The sequence below is a fragment of the Syzygium oleosum genome, unplaced genomic scaffold (genome assembly GCF_021117445.2).
Source record: "Syzygium oleosum isolate NSW1041296 unplaced genomic scaffold, Sole_v2.1 Sole_v2.04, whole genome shotgun sequence".
NCBI classification, from domain to species: domain Eukaryota; kingdom Viridiplantae; phylum Streptophyta; class Magnoliopsida; order Myrtales; family Myrtaceae; genus Syzygium; species Syzygium oleosum.
Window position 1 is genome coordinate 5043078 of NW_026607488.1, and position 24191 is coordinate 5067268.

A 24191-nucleotide genomic window follows, 5' to 3' on the forward strand; every position below is an offset into this window, starting at 1 on the left:
AATGGCTTTAGGTTTTGTTATGGGGACCGATCGAGCCACGTGTGAACTGCTAGGGGCATGAAATGGACCCATCTGTGTTTGGGAGAAATGTGGGAGAAACTTGCGTGTACATTACCAAGGCTTGAATGCATCGAATTCATTTGGAAGAGAGATGGGAGCAGGTACAATAATGGGGATTGTCAAGCCTTTTATTCAAATTGATCTTTCTCGGTTTTTTGTTTATTCAGAAATCAACTTCCTCTCTTCACATTTTAGTGACACGCTCATTTCCCAAATTGGAAAAATGCTCAAATATTTTCAACAGGCCGAGATTCTCCATTATTTAAGGGAGGGAAATGCATGTGCAGATTGGTTAGTTAATTGGATCTTTTAGTCCACTAATGCATGTAATAATCTTGCATTAGTTAGGGGATTAAGTTGGATTAATTTTTTTAGGAGAGTAAGGAGGTAATTTTCCGGCTTTGCCCCTTTTTCTTACCAAAAAAAAAAACAATTTCTGTTTCGCTATCAATTATTGTTAGAACAAACCCAATATAGGAAGACGATAATTTTATTTAATAGTTACCTCGACACTGCAAAATTGAGTCATGAGTGCGCAGTTATTTGATCTAAAAACTTAAGTTATTAGAAAATAAAACGGAGCACATACTTAAATCATGATGGTATAACCTTGACCTTAGCAGCAATCTCTCATTTTTGAAAATGGAGGTCCTTAGTTGGAGGTAATCACCTTTCTTTTGGATTTTTTTTTTAATATAGAGAATGATTAGGCATTGATAGTTTTCTCTCCATATCAAATTAAATACTATCTTTTATATTTTACTATTTTTCGAGTACCTTCACAGTTCTGAAATGCATTTCATATTTCCTTACCATTGTTAAGAAAACAATTATCAAGAATCAACGTCGTGGTCTCATCGTCTTGAGTGAACATATAAGCTTGTTGTTTTGATTAAAATTGGATTGTGATTCTCACCGTTTTTTAAAGTGTGATTGTCTTGATTTGTTTAATGAGTCGACATAATATAGTTCTGATTATTTTAATGATATGTTTATCTTCAAGTAATATAATCTAATATGAAATAATTTTTTTGTGGATAGGGTGTATATATAGGGATAAAAAAAACATCCCTAGAGTGTGCACTTTCAATTAATTATCTAATCCTCAATGCAGTTAACTATTTCATAATTAAATACTATCCAAAACATGATTATTAAAAAGTGGGTCTCTTTTCTTGTGGTCAAATGAGAGACGCTGATATCTATAAGTGCAAATTGGCGAGTTGCCATGAAAAGAATCTTTGTGATGGACTATTAGAACACATGTTGGGTTAATTAAGTAAAAGCATGTGCACAAATAAGGAACCTTTAATCATCCCACCAAGCGGCCAGAATCACTAGTTAATTAATTAAACATGTGGGGTATCACATCTTCTTTCTTCGTCAACTAAACTAATCCAAATAATGACAAATTAGAATCATTTGGATTAGGTGTGAACATGGGAACTGGATTGAAGCGGCCGGTTCTAGGCAATTCCCAGTACCTAAAATTTAGAACCAGTGATAATCAATCCGGTTCTCGATTCCAGATGTAGACCTAACCACTCAGATCACCTGTGCCGGACTGATAGGTTTTTTTTATTGCCAAAAGGCCGGAGAAGAGAACAAAAACAATTCATAGACACACTTGCACTCTGCAAGAGTGTTCCATTCCTTGCAAGAGTTTAAAAACAACGTTCTTTCCAATGCTTTATCCAGTTTCAGTGTTCCATTCCATGCCAAGAAATAGGAAAAAAAATAAAGAAAGTGAGAAATTATGACGGTTTCTCTACCCACTTGAGAACCAGTTCAGTCCGATTTCAGGATAAAAAAGGCTAGTTTTAGGTTTCACAAACTAGAAATTGACCCTTCTAATCCGGTTCCCGATTCCCATATGAGAATCATCAATCACTCATAATTTGGATTAACAAATAAATTCATTTTGACCGCTCGATTGCCCAACGAGGACGATGGATCCCACAAGATAATGAATGATTGTGGCCTCAAAAGGCGCGCTTAATTGTTGGACATAGAATGATTAGTTCATTGATTCGACTCCCATTGAAGCCTCGAAATCATATGAAGTGAGGCACCTCAACTATTAAAACTTAAAAACTGTCAAGTCAATATGTCTGAGAAATCGAAATCTGATAAAACTCACCTATAAAGATATGATTAAAGAATACAACTCGTGATTAACGATGTGCCATATAGAGACAACGTGATTGTAAGGTTTTCCAATCAAACTTTGTCCTGATTAGTGACAAGGTTATTAATTAGCCCTATCCAATGATTTGGACTGAAGGAGTATTTTGTTTGATCGGGAAATAATTAAAATATAACAAGATTGGGATTAATGATCGTACCATTTAATAATATAAAAAAAATTCAAAAAGGGGTCCGAAGTGGAGTCATTTTCTAAAATAAGAGTCCGAAATGAACATTATCTCAAATAAAGGCATGAAGTGGCCAAATTATCTCAAAAAAGGACCTTTAGCTGGCCGGTGACTATTCCGTCGCCGGAGAAGGGGCATTTTAGTCAAAAACATTATAAGTATATTTTTTTGTTTTTTTTTAACTTTCTTTTTCTTTTCCTTTTTCTTTTGTATTTTTCTTTTTTTCTTCTTCCCTCCCAGTCTTCATTGCGCCTAGCCGGGCAAGGGCGGCCCTTGCTGGTGTCAGGCAAGGGTTGCCTCGCCTGGGCTGTCCTCACCCTCGCCCGTCGCCGGTGAGGGCGGCCTCTGCCTGAGGCCAGCGGAGGAGATGGCCAGCAAAGGGAAGAGAGGAAAAAAAATAAAGAAAAGGAAGAGGAAAAGAAAAAAAAATAGAAAAAGGAAAAAAAACCAAAAAAGTTAAAGACAAAAATACCCTTTGGCCGGTGAGGTTAGGTCCTTATTTGAGACTGATATGGCAACTTCAGGCTATTATTTGAGATAAGATTTACTTCAAGCCATTATTTGAGAAAATGAAGTCACTTCATGCTCTTATTTGAGACAATGTTCATTTCAGGCCCTTATTTGAGAAAATGACTCCATTTCGGGTCCCTTTTTAGAATTTTCCCAATAATATATTAAAGCTTAAAAAGAATATTATCCATCACTTGTCTTTAAAAGTTTTCATTTTTGTCTAGGAGAAGAGAAACAAAAACATCCGTAGGAAAGTAGTGATATTACCTATATCTTGAATGTCAAAGCTTGTTTTGTAAAAACCACGGGCAAACCATACCACAGCCTTTGCTAACTCGGCACTCGTCGTAATCGCCATGAAAATTTCTCCCACCGCAATCCAGTCCAGCCTCATCGGAATCTAATTCCTCTAGGTGGACCGGACGTCGATATATTTTTTTTTTACCACCAGAACTGGTGGTTAGGAAGGAAAAGGTTGACTGGATGATCAATTAGAATCCTCCATTATTGTAAGTAACATTCACAAACCCATAAGCGAAATCGCACATGAAAATGACCAAATTGACCCATTTTGCAAACTCATTTTATCATCTCGTATAAGATTTAGGTGATTTGGCTTCGACGTTTTTGGGGGTGAAAATTTAGGGTGAGGATAGGAAATTTTGGAAAGAATATGATTTTTTCAATAAATAGAGAAACAAAGATAATTGATGTAAAAGCGCAAAGTAGTATCCAAACTAAAACTAATTTATGTATTTGGTATTTTTGAAAGTAGAAGTACGTAAGTGGTGGACGAGAAATGATATGTGTTTGTTATATTTTTTTCAATTTTTTTGGGAAAATTTCAAATAAGGATAGGGGTGAGCATGGTCCTAGAGTAGAATATGAGAACCGGACGGTAGACCTGTTAAACGGGTGGGTCGGGTCGGGTTTGGGTCGGGTCATAAATGGTCCGACCCAAATTGACCCATTAACCCGTTTATGACCCATTTATTCATAGTGTAAATATCTCGACCCATACCCGACCCGACCCATACCCGACCCATACCCGACCCATACCCGACCCGACCCGACCCGACCCGACCCATGTTGCTAAAACACTTTTATATTTAACCTAATCTAGAAATACTTGTTTCTTATGATTTTTTTGTTAAAATTATACTGCTAAAACATTTTATGCAATACAAAGCTAGTGAAAAAATTTTATAATTTTTTTTAAAATTGAGGTTTGTTTGTTTTACAAAAAATGCGACATTTCTAAAAAATATTTTCCATAAAGTCATTATCCAAGAAAATAAATAAAAAATTTAATATTTTTTTGAATTTTTAATCGAATTTTTAATTATTTTTTATTTTATTTTTATTTTTTTCTTTTTCCTTTATTTTTGGCCGATCGCCGGCCGCCGTGGCCGGCGACCGACCACAGGCGAGGCTCCAGCCTCGCCGATCTGGCGAGACTCGAGCTCGCCGGCCTCAGGCGAGCTCGACCTCGCCGGATCTGGCGAGGTGGAGCCTCGCCGGGATCGGGCAAGCCTCGAGGTCGCCGGAATCGGGCGAGCTCGAGGCTCGCAAGATCGGCGAGGCTCAAGCCTCGCCCGAGGCCAGCAAGCTCGAGCTTCGCCGGCCTCTGGCGAGGTCGTCCCGCCCCGGTGGCCGGTCGCCGTGGCCGACCACCGGTCGGAATAAAAAAAAAAGAAAAAGAAAGAAGAGAAAAGAAAAAATAAAAATAAACGAAAAAGAGAAAAAAAATAATTAAATTTCGATTTTTTTTAAACATTTTTGTAAAGAGGGAGAGAGTATGTGGATGGGTCTAGTAGGTGGGTTGAACATGGGTTCCAAACTCAACCCATTTAGACCCATTTATCTTTAAGCTTTAAAATTTAAAACCCATTTAAGGTTGACTCTTTAAAATTAAAGTGACCCATATATGACCCATTTATTTTTAAATGGGTCAGATATGGGTTTAAGACCCATTTTGACACCTCTACCGGACGGTATGGTTCTGAGGTTCTAGGATATATATGCTAGATTCCAGATTCCAAAAATTAGGGAATCTGTTTTGACAGGTAGATTACAGGTTCTATGTAGGTAGAACTTGGAACCTACAACCTGGAATTTGGAACGTGGAACCTGTAACAAGTTTTTGTGTTTTTCTTGGTCTATACTTTCGCGTGATCCTGCGGTATTCCAGAGTGTCCGATGATGAGTGTATAATTTGAAACAACTAGTCCGAGCTTCCACTTTATGACAGATACTTTTACTTTGCTAATGTTTCATATTCTTTGTGTGTCTAAATATAAGTCGTGGTCAATGGATTGTAGCGACAAGTAGTGATCATTAAGGTGATGATTCACTGCAATCGTTCAATAAATAATACAAGTAGAACATATAGACCTCGAAACCAACTCTGGAATTTGTGACAGGATAGGTTCTAGGTTTCAAGATATGCATGGTAGGTTTTAGATTCCAAAAAATGAGGAATCTATTCTAACGGGTATATTTCAGGTTTTAGATAAAATCTGTACGGAACCTGAAACTGTTCACACCTAAATAAGGGCTCTAAGTGTGGCCATATTCTCAAAAGAAGGCCCAAAGTGGACATTGTCTCAAATGAGGGCCTCAGGTGGCCAATTTAGTCTAAAATAAAGGCCTAACTTCCCCAACTAACCAAATTTTGTCTACGTCTAGGGGCATTCTCATCCATATACATTTTTTTCTTTATTTTTCTTTTTCTTTTTCTTCCTCTCTTTGTTTCATGTTTTTGTTTTGTTTTCTTTATTTTTTCTTTCTTCATCCTGTCTTGGTTGTCCCGCGCTTCGCTATCGATCACCAACCTGCTGTGGCTCTTCCACCTTACATGGCCAACAATTTTAGGCGAGCTCCGATGGTACTTGCTCCAGTCCAGACACCCTTGCTTGATGCCCTGTTGCCATCACTACGCCCGATTTCTCTTTTGCAAGTTGCCTAGCTCCGATCTAAATTTTTAGAACAGTTGGCGGTAGTCCTACAAAATCTTATATAATATCAGAGCAAGAGATTTTTTTTTTAAAATATTTCCAGGCCCCATTTACCTTTCCAAATAAATATGTTCACACTTAGTACTAGGTAAAAAGACTAAACTAAGCATGAGGGGAAGTGATAGAATATTTAAATATTAAGTCACGCATTTATTTAACAGTTTAAACTTTTTGAACAGTTGGCAATGGTCCCACGAAATCTTACAAAGTCGCGACTCCCTCCTTTGCGGCGTCTTTCCATCAGCTGCCACCAATTCATGAGCATCTCCACTCCGAATCAACATCTTGTGATCGAGCACACCCAGTCGCCATTGTCCACACTAATTCCCCATCCGGTGTTTGCTCCATAACCAATCCAAGAGTTCATCCTGCCGTTGCCTCGGTGTCCTCCTCAAGTCAGTAATTTCCCTTGTGGCTTCACGACTCCGCTGTTCGTACTCTGTTTTTGGCCACATCCCTCAAATTGCATTTTGTCATTTGGATTTTAGCCATGATAGAATTAGATAGGATAGGATACGAAATCCAAGGATTTTGCTATATTTTATTCATTGTTTGGTGAATTGTAGTAATAAAGCTAGATATTTTCACATCTATGGCATATCAGTGAAAATGAACCAAGAATCTCTCATGACACTCTTGCTACTTCATTTTTATTTACTTATTTTTTTATTACTTTCCCTCTCTATTTTTTATTTCTTTTTTCCACTTCCATCATTCTCTAATAAAAATTTACTAAATAGTAAACTATACTAATATACCTAAAATATGTAATATATATAAATACTAATTATATATTTACAAAATATTGAATTTATATAATAACATAAAATGCAATTATTTGTTTGTTATTTTGAATTTTTTATATTATAATTTAAATATTATTTATATACAAATATGATTTTAATTTTATTAATTTAAGAAGTTTGTTATTCAAGAAAAATAATTTTTATATTGTGGAAATTAGAAATCCTATCCACGTTTATCCCACCTCCCTCATGGGATAATTTTATATAGGCTATATCCCTCTACGTCCAACTTTTTCCTATCTTGGGCAGGAACCAAACACAAGATAAGATAAAGTTTATCCTTTTTTAAATTTTATCTTGTCTACCAAACGTAGCCTTACTACTTTGGTGATCAATTCAGTGGAGTTGGAGAAATTCAGCACTGGAGAAGTTGAGTGCTTCTTTGTGCTCCAAGAAGGTCTCACAGACATTTCTTTTTCGTTCGGCGATAGATAGAGTCAAAGATGGAGGCGAGAGGAAGATGAAGAAAGAAAAAGAAGGGAAAGAAAACAAAAACAAGAAAAAGAGATATAAAGAAAAAAATACACTTGGATAAGAATGCCTCTGGACGTGGATAATATTTAGCTAGTTGGTGAAATCAGATTCTTATTTAAGACTAAATTGGCTACTCGAGGACCTTATCTAAGACATTGTCCACTTTGAACCATCTTTTGATAAAGCTGCCCACTTCGGGCCTTTATTTGAAAATGTGCCCTCCCCCCTCCCCCCTGTTTTTTTTTTGGTAGACGGATATTTTCCAATATGGAACGCATGCCTTTGCACGATTGGGTCATTTTTTAAGCGGCCATCTTCCTGAATAAGAAAGTCCAAACTGGGATTTTATCCTCCGTCTCGGCGGGAACTTAGCCAAGAAAGGTTGAAAACGAAAGTCTTCTCAACTTATAATATCTAATCAAATAAAGAAGGAAAAAGTCGGGAAACAGATAGTCCCAAAAGAGAAAAAAACTATATCGCCAAATGACTAATGATTGATGAAGATCGGAAATGTATGTCAGCATATATTTAATTTCGCAGAAAGGACGGGAAAAACAGTAATTTACATAGAGGCGAAAACGCGATATTCTAATACAAGAACAGAGAAACGTCTAATAGACAATATTTACAATTAAATCATTGTCCGAGCTACTTAAATAATGGTCAAGGCCTATATTTCTTGGCAACTTAAATAGAGAGTTGTAATTGGAAAGTAAATTTTGATAAGAGAAATCAATCAGCATAAATATCCTTTTACTGGTTTTTTTAAAATAAATTGAAAATGGTAAAAGCATTTTAAGTTTTTAAAATTTACGAATTAGTTATATGCAATTTTACATGTCACTATTCTTTTTTTTTTTAAGTGATTTGGGTATTCCATATAAAAAAATCACAACATTTTGAAAGTGGAAGAAAGAAATAAAAAATAAGTAAACAAAAACTGAAAGTTAATAAACACAAACTCTTGGGTTATTGAAACATCACAAGATAAATCGAACCAGAGACCATTGGTGTCTATATCGTTATATCATGTGTCGTTAATTAATACACCGAAAAACAAGTAGATAACATGTAAATCTTTGTCGTGATTTATAATTAGGACTAAGCTTCTCTCGTCACATGCGGTAACTTCATGAAATAAGAGTGGCTAATGTATGCTTACCGTGGAAGCAATAGCAATGTCATCTTGGATAAGCTATTTTCGCTCTTTATCATTGACATGTCTAGGGAAAAGAAGATCAAATGAGAAAGGAAAAGAGAAAAAAGAGAAGAAAAGGATGGGAAAGATCGGAGATGGGGTCAAGAAGAAGAGATTTGTCGCACAAATGGATCTGAACAGGAGCAAAAACAACGCGTTCAACAGGGAGAGATAACTTCGACCAAAAAACAATAAAAAACAGGGAGAGATAACAAAGGTGGCATCCTTCTGTTCTGGTCTTTACAATTCATGTATTCAATTCTAAACCTTTCAATTATGTCAATCCAGTCCTAAATCTTTTAAAAATTTACCAATGTAGTTCATCTGGCCAATTTGACCGAAAATCGTTAACGTGGATGCTAACCGTCCTATATGGCACGGGCGGGGGCGGCGTTGACATGAATAAATTTTATTAATTTTGTAAATATTTTTCAAATTTGTTTATTATAATTATATTATTTATTTTTTCTTTTCTTTCCTTTTCTTTCTTTTTTTTCTCATTTTTCCTCCGCCGGTCGCCTAGCCTCGGCAATGGTTGATAACTAGCCAAGGCTATGACTGGCTAGGGTCGCCCTCACCGAGATCTGGCAAGTGGCAACCTCGCTAGCCTCATTAACGTGGGCGAGGCTTAACCTTGCTCGAAGCAGGCGAGGGGCGACCTCACCGGCCTCTAGCAAGGCTCCCTCCCTAGATCCTAGCGAGGGTGATACTTGCAAGTCTTAGCCTCTTGCTGGTCGCCGACCATCATTGAGGTTCAGCGACTAGCGGAGGAAGGAGAAAAAAGGGAAGAAAAGAAAAAGAAATTAAAAATAAAATATTTCAAAAAATATATATTATAAAATTAATAAAAAATTTCTACGTTAGTGCCGCCGTGTCATATAGAACGGCTGGCTACCACATTAGTGATTTCCGACCAAAATTGGTCGAATAGATTACATTGGCAAATTTTAAAAAGGTTTATGACTCAATTGGCACAATTGAAATGTTTCAAGACTGAATTGGCAAAAGTGCAATAGGTTTAGAACTTCTTGGACAATTTTCTCAAAGATTGACCTATTCAATGTTGTGGTCTAGAACTTTCTCACTTTGCCCTCATGGTGGAAATTTTTTTTTTGTGTAATGGTGAAATATATTTGTTATGTATATAAAGTATATTTGTTTCCATGTAGGAGCAAAAGTGTAACATCCTTGAATTAACTCACTCAATATATTGTCCACTTTGACCCGTTCTATACCAAATCTCATGATTTTGTCCTTTGGCGTACACACATCATGGAAGTGCTTTTGCATGAGCAGACTTAACATTAGAGTTTGTCGTTACGTCAAAATGCATCTTTAATAAGTTGATTCTAGTTTCACATATATATCCCAGAACCGTTCTCTCTTTATTTGGTGTGCAATTTATTTCATTTGTGCCCCTTTCACCATTCGAAAAGCCTATTAGGAGTCGCTTCTTGTCCAGACTTTCTAACCCTCGAAATCACTCCTGGTTATCGTCGAACTAGGTCGTTACAAAAAGCTTCCAAGGCCATTGCTAGATTGCCCTATATATATAACCTACCCGATAGTTTTTAGGGATGCCCTAGTTCTTGAGGTGTCCACCAAATCAAAGATTAAGAGTCCCACTAAATTAAACAAAGACTTTAAATGATGTTTTGGGCATGTCATTCATTGCATCAGCCCCTACATGCACCCGATTGTCTCTTTCACTAGATGAGGAAAAGAAAATACAAAAAGGTTTTATAAATACTAAATTTAGTAATGCACCCACAAAGGTAACAGCATAATTAACCTCTAGTAAATTCAATCTAAAAACCTTGGGGCAAGTTGTTTCTTTACAAGTGGATCATTATCCATTATAAATACTCTAAATTCATTATCTTGGATTAGTTTAGTCAACACTAAAGAATAGAAAATCTTTGCATACCACATATAGTTTCTTATTAGGGAAGGCTTTCATTGCTAAATAATTGCCTAACCAATTTTATTTTTTCTTTAGCTAACAAACAGTGTGTGGATATGCCATCACATCAGGAAAGCTTTGGTATGGTGCTGGTGCAGCAGAAACGGCCAACTGCAAAAATTAAATTTCTGCTAATTGCCGTGTGCTCTTAAAATATTTAACCGAACAATAAGACGAGGGTAGACCTTGAGTGACACCCAAATACCCAAATTATAAATTCAGTTAGAAAAATGAAGGCGTAGATTATGATATAAAGTAGATGCTAAGAGATCTAGAAGAGGCCCCTGTTGTCCCTTTCTCAACCATACGTTTATACTCTATGACCCGATACTTAGTAGCCCAATTGATGGCCAACAAGACGTACCACTTGTACAAGTATATGTAATCTAACAAGTCGATCACAATGCTCGTATTTTTTGGATCTCTACTAACTTTACGTTTGAATTTTGAAAAAAGTCTCATTTGCTTCTTCGCGTATCATTACCGTGCATCGATGCATGAATTTGTTAAATCCCATCTGGCCATAACTCCAAATGTCAACGTACCGCGAACTTGGAGAACAATGAATCGGCCAACAATCGACAAGTTATTGCATGCGCATTACGGCAAATCCTGATCGGTGGCACGTGCTGTAGCAATCATTTCAAAAGAATTTCTCATTCTTCCATCAAAAAGATTACCGATTCATTACATTAACCGTGTAGCGCTTATCACCTTCAATTACTTGGTTTTTAAATCAGTGAAGGGTGTCAAAGAATTGGTTACCAAAAAAAAAAGGGTGTCAAAGAAGAATGCCTTTCTATAGAGCTGTTGCGTGGAAAGCGAAACGAGGAAAAAGGAGCACAAGAGGTCGTAAAGCAAGAAAAGGGAATCAAAAGGGGGCCATAGCTTCAAATCTTCCTACCAAAGCTTCTTTTGTTGGATGAAAGAAGAAGATGAATGAACAAGTGTATGCCCTAGAAGATATGGCCTATGATCTCTTCTCCTTGATTCTTCCAATCGATTGTTTTGTCTTTTTTAATTAGGTAAAGACGCGACATTTTCGTTTTCTTTTCTTTGTTTGTATTTTAATTCCATAAGTTAGCACCAAAATGAGAATGGCTATATACACACTCACATAATTCACCCTTTAGACGTAACTTGTTGTCTCTTTGTTCTCATTAAAAGGGTCACTATCAATACCTGAACTTTTGGGACCAAACAAAACTCTTTAATCTTGGCCATGTCACACATATATTAATACTTCCCTTTTGAAATATCGAAATTTTTATATGAGATCGAAACAATTTTAGCAAAAAAATTTCTCGAATGGGTGCTTTCGCTATTGCAGTGGCAGCTTTTATGGAGCATTTGATAAATATTACAAAGTATAGTGAAGGCCGAAACACTGAGAAGATAATGTTCGAGAAGGGTTAGCGAATCAGAGTTTTCTTTTGGGTGAGGCGATGGTGAAGATTCAATTGGGAGAAATTTTTTTCACTTTTGAAACAGCATTTGTGCAAAAAATTTCTTATATCTATAACCACATTAAAGATTACAATTTTTGAAACCTATCCCAATTTTTCTTGTCAAATAGACATATCATAAGATTACAATTTTTTTAAACCTATCCCAATCTTTCTTGCTTTGCAGCTTGCAGGCCAAGTTAGCTAACTTTTTCACTTTTTTTTTTTTAGGATATTGGACATATTCGCTCATTTTATCTTGTCATAGCTGCTTTTTATACAATATCCTTAACTCAAAGCATGTCCACTTCATTTGTAATGGACGAAGACCCAGAACAAAACACAAAAAGTAGATAAAAAAGATTAAAAACCAAGCCAATCTTAAAGGGTACATTTTGAATTCAAATTTAAAATTAGTCGAGATGCATATCACGTGAGTAACAAACTGCGAAATTTCGAGAAACCAAAGCGACGAACATATATTTTTCCCGGGCTATTTCATATATTCGCGAGTAGGAAAGGCGAAAAAAAAAAAGCAACAAAATGAGAAATGATATAAATGAAGTCAAAATAAACATATTTTTTCCCCCAAAAGTCACATGAACATAGAGGATCTGTACACAGCAAAGTTTATCCAAACACGTTAGTGGATGCAGCCCTGCGAGGGGGACACCACACACACACCTTTGACCGGCCCTTTCAAAGAAAATACCAAAAGGACTCGGTAAAAAGATTTAAAAAAATTATTAAAAAAAAGACAACAATGGAATTAAATAAGCACCATAATTCATTAAAAAAAAAGGAAAAAAAATTCATTTTCTTTTCACAAGAAATTCACAGACTTCTCTCCCCAAACACTAAGATCCCACACTCGCTCAGTCATGATCCCACAGCAGCGAGCCACCGCTCCCCGGCGCCGCCGCCGCCTGGTGACCGCAGTCGTACGGCCCGCAGTCCTCGAGGCGATCCGGCCACGTCGGCTGGTAGTCGTCGTAGTAGTAGCCCCACTCGGCGCCGGCCGAGTCGGAGAAGGCGAACTCGCTCCCCAGCTCGTCGCAGCTGGCCCCGAGGCTCGGCAGCTTGACGATCTCGCTCAGCTCCACCGTCGCCGCGGATATGTCCATCGCCGACACCATGGACGACAGCGACCTCGAGGGCAATGGCGAGTGCTGAGCGTCGAGCTCCGCCGTCGGCCGCAAGGTCTCGGCCGTTCCTGTCCATTCATGCTTTGCCCGTCAGATTTCGGAGACATATGGACAAGTTGTAGAATTGATATGCTTGAGTTTCAGCCCGAGCTTTGATGAGCATTGGCGGAAGCGATCGTACCTTGGTGGTCGGGCATACGGGCGGCGAGGGAGGCGGCGGCCTGGACGTCGCGCGGGGAGAGGGAGGAGGGGCGGGGGAGGGAGGGGGCGAGGTCGGGGAAGTTGAGGAAGGCGGAGGAGCCCTTGATGTGGAGGGCGGCGACATCGTGGGCGCGGGCGGCCATCTCCGGGGTGGGGAAGGTGCCAAGCCAGATGCGAGACTTCTTGCGGGGCTCCCGGATCTCCGACACCCACTTGCCCCAGTTCCTCATCCGGACCCCGCGGTACACCGGGTGCTTGCTCGGCTTGGAGGAGGATCTCGACGGGTCGCGGGCCGCGGCCGCAGGCGAGTTTGGCGAGGACGAGGAGGACGAGGAAGACGAGGAGGAGGAGCTCGTTTCCGGGTGCTCCTCCTCGTTCGATGCTTCCGCCATTTTCATCAATCCGAGACAAGCTGGGAGAACCAGGGGGGGGGGAGAGACACACACCACCCTGGTCACCTCAAACGGAAAGAACTGGTGATCTCCGAATGGCAGACAACATCTACAAGAGCGAGAGACGACGGTGATGAAGGCGATGAAGATGAAGATGAAGAAGAGAGAGAGAGAGAGAGAGAGAGAGAGAGAGAGAGAGAGCGAGAGAGAGGACTATCTCTTTCAATCTGCTTCCATCTTTTCCCTGTGAGCGCATCAACGCTTTATAAACAGGTCGCCAAGACAAAGGCACTGTTCAAAAGAGTGCCGAGCGACCACGCAATCTACACGCCTATTACAGCAGCAACGAAGTGTTTTCACTTCTCTTTTTTATTTAGGTTTTTCTCTTACGCCCTGTTTGTTTATCCCCCCACCCTTTGCTGTTCATTAGCAGCGAAATCAAATGCTGAAATATCTAACCAAACTGTGCATTTAGTGCATGATCCGACGTCGAAAGCCAATCATGAATTAGTAAAAGAGAGGGAAGGGACGACTACTCGGAGTCGGGCCACGCGGTCGATATTCGAGGAAAAAACCTAGGATCGCATCACGCGGGTGCGATCGAAATAGTCTTTTCTACGAGAAGTCCGAACTTTCTGGACCGGAGTTTGTCGCTAGCAAGATTAGGACCTCGTCATAGGAATTTCGAAAGGTTGTGGTGATTGGATTCAAGACATTTAGGTGTTAATGGTATTTCGTACGAACATATCTCGAAATTCGATGCGGGATTTTTTTCTATCTATAGGTGGTTGATAGAAACTATACATACAAAAGGAGTTTCATTTCATGGGCAAAGGGTAAAGTAGTCAAACATAAATAGGTTACTTATATTCTTGTTAATTCTTATCTATTTTGTTAATGAATAAGTGCACTGGAAATCTTAAAACTTATCACGAAAGCGCAATTAAGTCCTAAAACTTTCAAAAAGTGCAATCAAATCCTAAAACTTATCACGAAAGTGCAATCGGACCCTAAAATCTTCAAAAAATGCAATCAACGAAAGGACTTGATTTGGATCAATTTGACAAGTTTTAAAACTCGAATTGCACTTTTGCGACAAGTTCAAGGACTCAATTGTACTTTTTGAAAGTCTTAGAACTCAATTGCACTTTCATAATAAGTTTTAGGACTTCAATGTACTTATCCCTTTTGTTAGTAGATGAATGTTTTCATGTGAGCGCGGTTGTGGAGAACTAAATTTTTTTTTAAAGAAAATAGCTCTATTTTTTACATTGATTTTATGAGAAAATAGAATTTATTTCTTGGGGCAAAGAGTAGAGAGCCACAGCATCAAATATTTGCAATTTATGTTTTTATTTTTGCATGATTTGTCTCTAATAAAGTTTTAATTAAATTGGGATTTACGTGGAACTTGAGGCCCATAATCGTCCGGTCCCATCTCGGGAACCTAGATATTTATTTCCTCGTGGGCCCAATCTTCCATTATCAAATTTAATGCACATTTTCTAAAAAAAAAAATTTCCTTGGGATATTGTCATGACATTTGAAGGATTTGTCGAGCCTTGAATTCATTTTGTAATTCATTTTCTAAAAACTTATATTCTTGTTAATTCTTATATATTTTGTTAATGAACAAGTGCACTGGAAATCTTAAAATTTATCACGAAAGCGTAATTAAGTCCTAAAACTTTCAAAAAGTGCAATCAACTCCTAAAATTTATCACGAAAGTGCAATCGGGCCCTAAAATCTTCAAAAAGTGCAATCAACGAAAGGACTTGATTTGGATCAATTTGACAAGTTTTAAAACTCGAATTGCACTTTTGCGACAAGTTCAAAGACTCAATTGTACTTTTCGAAAGTCTTAGAACTCAATTGCACTTTCATAATAAGTTTTAGGACTTCAATGCACTTATCCCTTTTGTTAGTAGATGAATGTTTTCATGTGAGCACGGTTTGTGGAGAACTAAATTTTTTTTTAAAGAAAATAGCTCTATTTTTTACATTGATTTTATGAGAAAATAGAATTTATTTCTTGGGGCAAAGAGTAGAGAGCCACAGCATCAAATATTTGCAATTTATGTTTTTATTTTTGCATGATTTGTCTCTAATAAAGTTTTAATTAAATTGGGATTTACGTGGAACTTGAGGCCCCCATAATCGTCCGGTCCCATCTCGGGAACCTAGATATTTATTTCCTCGTGGGCCCAATCTTCCATTATCAAATTTAATGCACATTTTCTAAAAAAAAAAATTTCCTTGGGATATTGTCATGACATTTGAAGGATTTGTCGAGCCTTGAATTCATTTTGTAATTCATTTTCTAAAAACTTATATTCTTGTTAATTCTTATCTATTTTGTTAATGAACAAGTGCACTGGAAATCTTAAAATTTATCACGAAAGCGTAATTAAGTCCTAAAACTTTCAAAAAGTGCAATCAACTCCTAAAATTTATCACGAAAGTGCAATCGGGCCCTAAAATCTTCAAAAAGTGCAATCAACGAAAGGACTTGATTTGGATCAATTTGACAAGTTTTAAAACTCGAATTGCACTTTTGCGACAAGTTCAAAGACTCAATTGTATTTTTCGAAAGTCTTAGAACTCAATTGCACTTTCATAATAAGTTTTAGGACTTCAATGCACTTATCCCTTTTGTTAGTAGATGAATGTTTTCATGTGAGCACGGTTTGTGGAGAACTAAAATTTTTTTTAAAGAAAATAGCTCTATTTTTTACATTGATTTTATGAGAAAATAGAATTTATTTCTTGGGGCAAAGAGTAGAGAGCCACAGCATCAAATATTTGCAATTTATGTTTTTATTTTTGCATGATTTGTCTCTAATAAATTTTTAATTAAATTGGGATTTACGTGGAACTTGAGGCCCCCATAATCGTCCGGTCCCGTCTCGGGAACCTAGATATTTATTTCCTCGTGGGCCCAATCTTCCATTATCAAATTTAATGCACATTTTCTAAAAAAAAAAATTTCCTTGGGATATTGTCATGACATTTGAAGGATTTGTCGAGCCTTGAATTCATTTTGTAATTCATGAATTTTAGTTCGCTTTGCTCTTCGTGATAAGCCCCATCGAAACTCATCCTGTCGAAGCCAAGAGCGCTATCCGAAATTAGAAATCAATCTCATAAGCTTTCAGCTTTTACTTTCGACGTTCGGCCGAAGATATATACGGACCTGATAAGATCGGCGTGATCCAATCCAAAAGCACGAGCCATTTCATACCGGATGCTTATTGTTGAGAGGAAAATTGAGGAGAATAGAAACAACAAATTGAAACAGAAATAGTTAGAAGAATCTTTCCGAGCATATGCTTACGTAGGGTTTACCTATGACAAAAATTGATGACAACAGAATTCTTCTTGTGCTAAACTTTATCACGATTAGTTGGGACATAAATGCAAGTCATTTCCTTACTCCAAATCAGAAAATAACTATATCTGTATAGGTTTTTTTTTTTGCTTACCAACTTTTTCGGAGCCTTAGCATCCTTTCAGTTTCGGTTTCGGTTTCGGTTTCGATTTCTCAGCCACCTAGTAAACTTATTAAGAAACAATTTAATTTACAAGTCACTTTAAAAAGAATTATAAATAAATAATAATAATATTTTAAAATTTATTAAAAAGAAATCTACCCAATCTTTTCACCATACGTACGAGTGGTTGCAATTGAAGTCCACAGCCGTACATGAAAACATCATCGGTGCTCATTCCGACTCTGTCCATTTCTCCATTTTCTTGAAAGTCGTACCTTGTTTCAATCTTCATTTCCTCATTAGTACCAGATCAATGATGGAGCCTGCTCACCAAAATAGGCGGCTAGCCACTCTTATATACAAGGCATAACCTCTTGTCATATTGGATGGGGTCCAATCCCATATGCTCCATGAGATTCCCTTTCGTATTTTGAAAAATTACAAAAAATCATCCACATCAACATCGGCCAGTCGTCGCAGTTGCCATGTAGGACGGCCGGCGTCCATGTCAGCAATTTTTTTACCAAAATTGGCCGGAAGGATTACATTAGTAAATCGTCAAACGGTTTGGGACTAAATTGACACGATTGAAAAGTTCGAAACCGAATTGGTCGTCGTATAATATACTTAGAACTTTTTGGACAATTTTCCCCTATATGCTCCATGAGCTTCCCTTTCCATATTTCCGATACTAGTTGCAAATATTATGATTTGATCATTGCTCCATGAGCTTCCATCTCATTTTCTGGTGGTAGTTGTAAATATTATGATCTATGCTCTTTCTCTCTCTCTCTCTTACCAAACACTTGCTCTCACAACTCATCAATGGGGTCCAAACTTATTGATGGCTCCAAAACCCCGTAGTCCTTCCATTTGTATTTCAAGATCGAATTAGGCCTTGCGCATTGATAGAATTACACAACTGTCGTCTCACGAGCGACACGAATTCGAAATCGACGTCGCTCATCCAAGAGTGGTTAATTACCAATTGAAAATCGACCCCGCGGCATAAAAAGAAGAAGTAAATAATAGATGCAAATCGACTGAATCTTAGGAAAACTGAAGGACCCAACTTCAATGGCTTCCCGTGGCCGACCTCAAACAATGGGGACTTCCGGAATCTTCAGAAATCCCATCATGACCATCATTGTATTTTGAATAGACATTGTACCTGATCGAGGACAATTTCAATCCCTGAATGGCTGAGGATGGGCCGAATTGGGAGATTTTTCCTAAAAGAAGTTGGGGTATGAGGAGTCAAAGTTCATGCAACATCCACTAAGAAAAGGATTAATCCAGATGAGCGCAACCTTGGTCCATGTCTAGGGTTTTATTGCCAGAACTCTCTTTTAGTGAATGAAAGGAAAATAAAATTGGGAAAAAGAAGTATATTACTTGGTTATGCCCTTGTCCTATGTTAGAATAATTAAATATTAAACCATGCATTCATCTAATAGTTTAAGCTTTTAAAATATTTGGCGATGGTCCCACCAAAATCTCACATGGTATCAAAGTCGGAAGTCCTGAGTTCAAATATTTTCATGCTCCATTTGCCTCCCCGAATCCTCAGACAGTTTTTGAAATGCTACCAATGGAGGTTTTACTGCAAAAACCTAATAGGGAATGTGTAGTAAATCGACTTAAATAAACCATGGGTCTCGCAAAAATTTCTCGAGTTATTTCGAGCCGTCTCAAAGGTTATTTCAATTAAGAATTAGCCCAGTCAACGTGTACGAGAGAAGTCGAAACAGCCGACTCAAAAGCTCCTTTCTACGTAGGGTTACGTTCTGCTTCAATATTGATAGGTGGCAATTTTCTTCAATCCAATCTTTTAATTAGTGTTTGATCCAAAAAAAATCTTTTAATTAGTGGATGATAAACATAGACATCGCCCGTATTAAAAGGCTAGTTCGAAAGAATCAAGGACGAAGGAAAACGCAACCTTTTAATACTATAAATACCGAAAATAACTCCCAATAATGGTTCAACTTCAGGAACTGGACTTTTTAATTTTATCAAAAATTTGGTTGGCCTATCCCTAGACAAATATGTCGATTTTGAGACTTGCTTGCTTGCTGAATCACCAAGGAAAAAGTTGAGGGAGAGAGGAGGAGGAGGAGGAGGAGGAGGAGGGGACCTCCTTGTGAGGTTGAAACTTGTCGTCGTACCAATCATTTTTGCCCCTCTCTTCCAATTGTCTCTTTCATAGTTTCGTGAGTAGATTGAACTTACTATTCCCAAAGAGTCGCTGATTTCAACTTTTTGATAGGTCCAAGTCGATCGTGAAGGACATGGATGCTCTAGAATCAAGAGCTTGGTGGATAGATAAAAATGACCTAACGTTACGCCATTGACGCCATGAGCCTTCCCCGGAAATGAAATTGATGGTACTTGACATGTCTGTTTCGCTATGAGGACGATTGTTTTTTGGGAGCAGGTGTGAAAATGTATTTCAGAAACGTGATTACTTGATTCATTTCTGTTGACATGTGGCATGCTTGAATCGGACAAGTGAAATCTCGTGTGTTTAAGCCAGCTTGATCTCTGATACTCCACCTAATTGAGATGGAAATGTCGAGCAAATGAGATATTGTTCTTCTTGATGAGATACTGATTGATTAGCGGCGAAGTTGTAATTGCTGCATCTCTATAGATCTGTTTTGATTTCTCTGACATTTTATTCAGATTCTTCGGTTCGTTAGCGAGCCGAAGCAACTTAAGGTGCTTGATTTGGAGTTACGGTTAGTGAGATATGAATTTCTTTACCAAACATACACGCTAGTGAATGGTATCGCGAGACACCATCATGACTAACATTAACCAATTTCTGACCTTTTTGTTGTGTCGGGAACGATACGTGTTGTTCAATGCAATGCGTTGTCTTATCTTTCCAATGAGACTGGCCTCACTTGACTTGGCAATTTATAATTTGACAACGAAGCAGATTGAAGATTCTACATGCACTTGCATATAAATGTATATGGTGGGGGCTGTATTGTGTTTATAACATGACTTGCAATGACATGGTCCATATTTGTATATGATACGAGCTCTAGTCATGGCCTATCCTGCTCTTTGGAGTGATGCCTCGTTATCAAGATGAAAATCTCTGTTATGGACTATGGTCTGACAATATGATATGGAGTCATGATGCTACATGCTATATGTTCTCCACATTCTGGGATGCCTTTCTAATCGGAATGAATCACTAATCAGTTGAGACACATATATGATGTAATATGATTTTTGTATAATGGGTTTCGGGCTGTGTTAGAAGGAAATGGTAATGCCAACTGGATCTCAGATTCAGATGGGACAAAACCTACTTGTGGTTATGTATTCATTTTTTGTGGTGTTACAGGATGTTAGACTTCAGCCAAACAGAACTATTCTTTCAAAATCCACTTTTGACTCAGAGTTTAAAGCTCTTGAGTTTGGGTAGTAGTGAGGCTGAGAAATTTCTACTAAGAAATTCCATTGGGCATGAAACCCAACGTCCTCTATATCTATGCAATGTGATTGAAAAGCAACATTAATTGTTGCCAAGATGAAAACTTACAGTGACAGGAGAAAACACATTCAATTGAAACATGATATCATAAAGTAGCTGCTGAAACATGGAATTATATCGAATCCTCTGACGACTAAACCTTTGGGAAAGAAGCAAATAATTGAAGCATCGAGAGGAACGTGACTTATTCCAATTTGAGCTATCAATGATGACAGCAACCCAACCCATGTGATTGAGAATCCCATGAAGTAGGTTTACATGAATAATAGCTGCGCTATTTTGTTGATTCTATGGTGCATGTTTTTTTTTTGGTTGAACCTCCTATGGTGAATGTGATTGGTGCTAAGCTGTGAGTTGTGCTTTTAATAAGTTCCATATCTCTTACGAGTGGTACATTTATTTACAATGTACACTTGATGGAATCACTTACATGAGTGTGGAGTGAGGCCACTATTATGAGATTCATCCTCGAATTTCTATAGCACTCGTGAATAATCAGGTGTATGCACGGCTTATTAGCATAAACCTGCTCTGAACAGCCTAAATCAGGAGAGCGCGATGAGATTATTGAGAACTCTGACTTACAACAACAATCCTTGGTTCATAGAAGCTTCAAGCTAGTAGTCCAAAAGACACCAGATTCGATGCATTGCACTTCACAGTGAAACCTGCCTTGTTCCTTCTCTTCTTTAATTGGCTTTTGGACACGTGAGGGATGGTCGTATGAAGTGTATTTCAAAAAGTCTAATTCCCAATAAAATCAGCTGTCCATACATATGACATTCGAACATTATTGACTTTCTACCAGCCGAATATGCAAGCAATTGCCCAGCTATTTCACTTGCCGTTCTGAGATGTGTTTTCATTTAAACTTGTCATTGCCCATATACTCAGTCTTTCTTCTATCAATACTGACCACTTTGTGCATTCTTTGACATGCCCAAATCTATGCACCCAAAAAATCTTTTACACGTGAAATAGTCTTCGCATTTGCTCTCTGCTACTTTCGCATATCATGTTGTTCCTGCTTAGGAGGTCCGTTGAATTTTCGAGGAAAAACTCACTTTGAGAACGGCACTTGCATGCCTTAGACATATTAAATTTCCATATTTTCGGTTTGCAATCGTCGAAGTTCCGACTAACAGTTATTTCCGATGCAGGCTGTTGTGGATTTATAGAGATTACAGAAGGCCAAGCGTGGTTCTCGATTGGTTAGTACTTCAAGAATAGACAATTTGTTTTCGAAATATCTAAAAATTATTTGGAATAAGGTCTGATATCCCTAAAGTTATTCTCTGTAACATGTAAATGTGAGCTTCAAGTAGAAAAGAATCCTATGCATAGAGAATATAGAAGACAGGCTCCTGCAAACACATAACCACTGCTTCCTGCACACTTAATTGGATAATGGAACCCGAGAAGACCCAAGATTTTCTTTTGGTAAACGAGTTGCTTTCTGAATACCACCATTTTTTGTGGAAGAAAACTAAAGCAGCAAAGCATCCCAGTCATTTCAATGCAAAAAGGAGAGCGGTACGGTAAAAAGATGAAACTGACTTACCATTTTTGGGGCAGGCGCATTCGTGTCCATGCATTGCATGCAGATGAAAAAGAAGCACTTGAAACAAATAATTTTCACAGAGACAGCTGGTTCTGTTTGACTGTGACTGAAAGGACACTGTAAATCTTTCTCCTTTCTTCTTTCAAAAAATGAACCTCCCTGACTAGGTCTAGAACCTCGCCTGAGTCCCTAGTTTATCCATAGCATGTGCAAAGACACTGTGCTCTATCGAGGACAGATTGTGTCCATAAGAGTAAACAGTACAAGTTTACTACTGTTTTGGGGCAGGAGCGAGCTGTATGATCAGCTTTTTTTGACTCTCTGATAAGTAGTGTTGTATTTTTGAGAAGGTACAAGTTGATGATGAAGATGATGATGATGATGATGATGATGATGATGATCAGGGAATAAAAGTTTCAGCTCAGACACGTGATGGAGCCAGAAGGGATGGAAATTCATCAGGATTGACTGCATGTTGTCTCCATTTGTCAATAAAAATTTCGTCCCAAGATGGCTGCAGAGTAATTTTCAGGTACCATTGGAGAGCAGTATCGAGGGAGCCTTATAAGTTATAATATAACAAATTTAGAACTCATATTCATATTTTCTTCGATTTGCACAACTCAAAAGGAAAGTAAAAAAGAGTTTTCCTAAGACGCGATCGATAAAAGTTAGGATTTTAAGTGAGACTGATGCAAGTTGTGGACAAATATGCGTCTTTAGAAGCAACTTGCATGAAAAATCATGTTTCGTCCACGGTGACCCTTTCGAACTTTCCCTTTTTCCAAACATGATTAGCAGTTACACGAAAGTCTTCGAAGAGGTCCATTGTTCAAGTTTGGATAAGAAATTTTCCAATGAACTTGCATTTGCAGGAGCGTTCGTGGTAATCCAAATCATCTGAAGCCATCTGAGATCTATTGAAATGTGCTTCTCCAGCATGTTTTTCGACCGTAATGCTCGAAAAGAAAAAAATCCGTCGGCCAGCCTCTTTTGGATCTCAAATTACATTGTGTTATGAGCAGAACAAACTGTGATTTTTTTCCCCTTCTTTTTTCATTAAAAGCTGGTTTGTCCTGAAGAAGTAATTGGGCTTTCATCGCTTCAGTTCACATGATCCAAGCAACCTAACATTGTCCAATCCTTGACATTCTTCAACAGGTAAAATTGGTTATAAGAGATCAACCGAGGTCATTATAATAGGCTCAGCAAAAGCTGAAACTGGGTCCCCAAGGTGTAATAAATTAGGTTGACCATCCCCAATTATGTGCTTTCTGCACATCATTTATCCTGGATATTCAATGCACTGTCAAGCTTCAATATACTCCATCCCTTGATTAATTTTGACCAAACCCACATGAGAAAGAAAAGTGGAAAAAAAAAATTGCTAGCACACATAGACAATTTGAGCAGTCACAGCCATCTGATGCAAACATGTTTCACTGAGCTTTCTTGAATTCCATCCCCATTATGTATTCTGCATCACTTCTCCTGAACATTCAATGCGCTGTCAAGCTTCAACATATCCATCCCTTGATCAAATTTGACCAAACCCGCATGAAAAAGAAAATTGGAAAACGAAAGAAAAGATTGGTAACAGACATACACAACTTGAGCAGTCACAGCCATCGGATGTAGACACGTCTCATTGAGCTTTCTTGCATTTAAGATGGACATGGAGGTGTTGAGAGATGATTCCACTGAATCATGTGGATTCACCGCTTGTGTCTGTCACATGGGTTGCCCATACGATGGAGGGAAAACAACATGAGAGGGCTTGAGAGTCTTCACATTAATCTGGTGCATATAAGCATGAGGTGGGTCCAAACAGGTATTGCTTCTTTTCTTTTCTTTTTCTTTATTGTTTTAATTTTTCCCCTCCCTTTTCTCTGATAAATCATGCCCTCATTTAATGAGCATGTGTAGTTTATCTTCTGTCTATTCACATGTGTAATTTCATGTGGCAGACCCTGCTCTTGTTGTTTTCACTGTATCATTTTCCTGCTCTTGAACGGGTTGTGACGTTCAAGGAAGCATGGCA

The 24191-nt window shown here is 38.0% G+C and overlaps 1 protein-coding gene across 1 annotated transcript; it reads right to left on the reverse strand.

Annotated features, from left to right (window-relative positions):
- Positions 1-12404: 12404 nt before the first annotated feature.
- Positions 12405-13947, reverse strand: LOC115674254 (ethylene-responsive transcription factor TINY-like). Its single transcript, XM_030596597.2, has 2 exons — positions 13175-13947; positions 12405-13061 (listed from the first exon to the last, which is right to left on the reverse strand). Exons 1-2 carry the CDS (start codon positions 13590-13592, stop codon positions 12724-12726), a joined length of 756 nt encoding a protein of 251 aa, XP_030452457.1. The 5' UTR covers positions 13593-13947; the 3' UTR covers positions 12405-12723.
- Positions 13948-24191: the final 10244 nt, after the last annotated feature.

Bases quoted from the DNA above. Each gene is read 5' to 3' on its own strand.
- LOC115674254 (XM_030596597.2), bottom strand. From the start codon at position 13,592: ATGAAAATGGCGGAAGCATCGAACGAGGAGGAGCACCCGGAAACGAGC. The intron at 13,062-13,174 runs GTACGATCGCTT...ATGAATGGACAG, and splicing joins CCGTATGCCCGACCACCAAG to GAACGGCCGAGACCTTGCGG.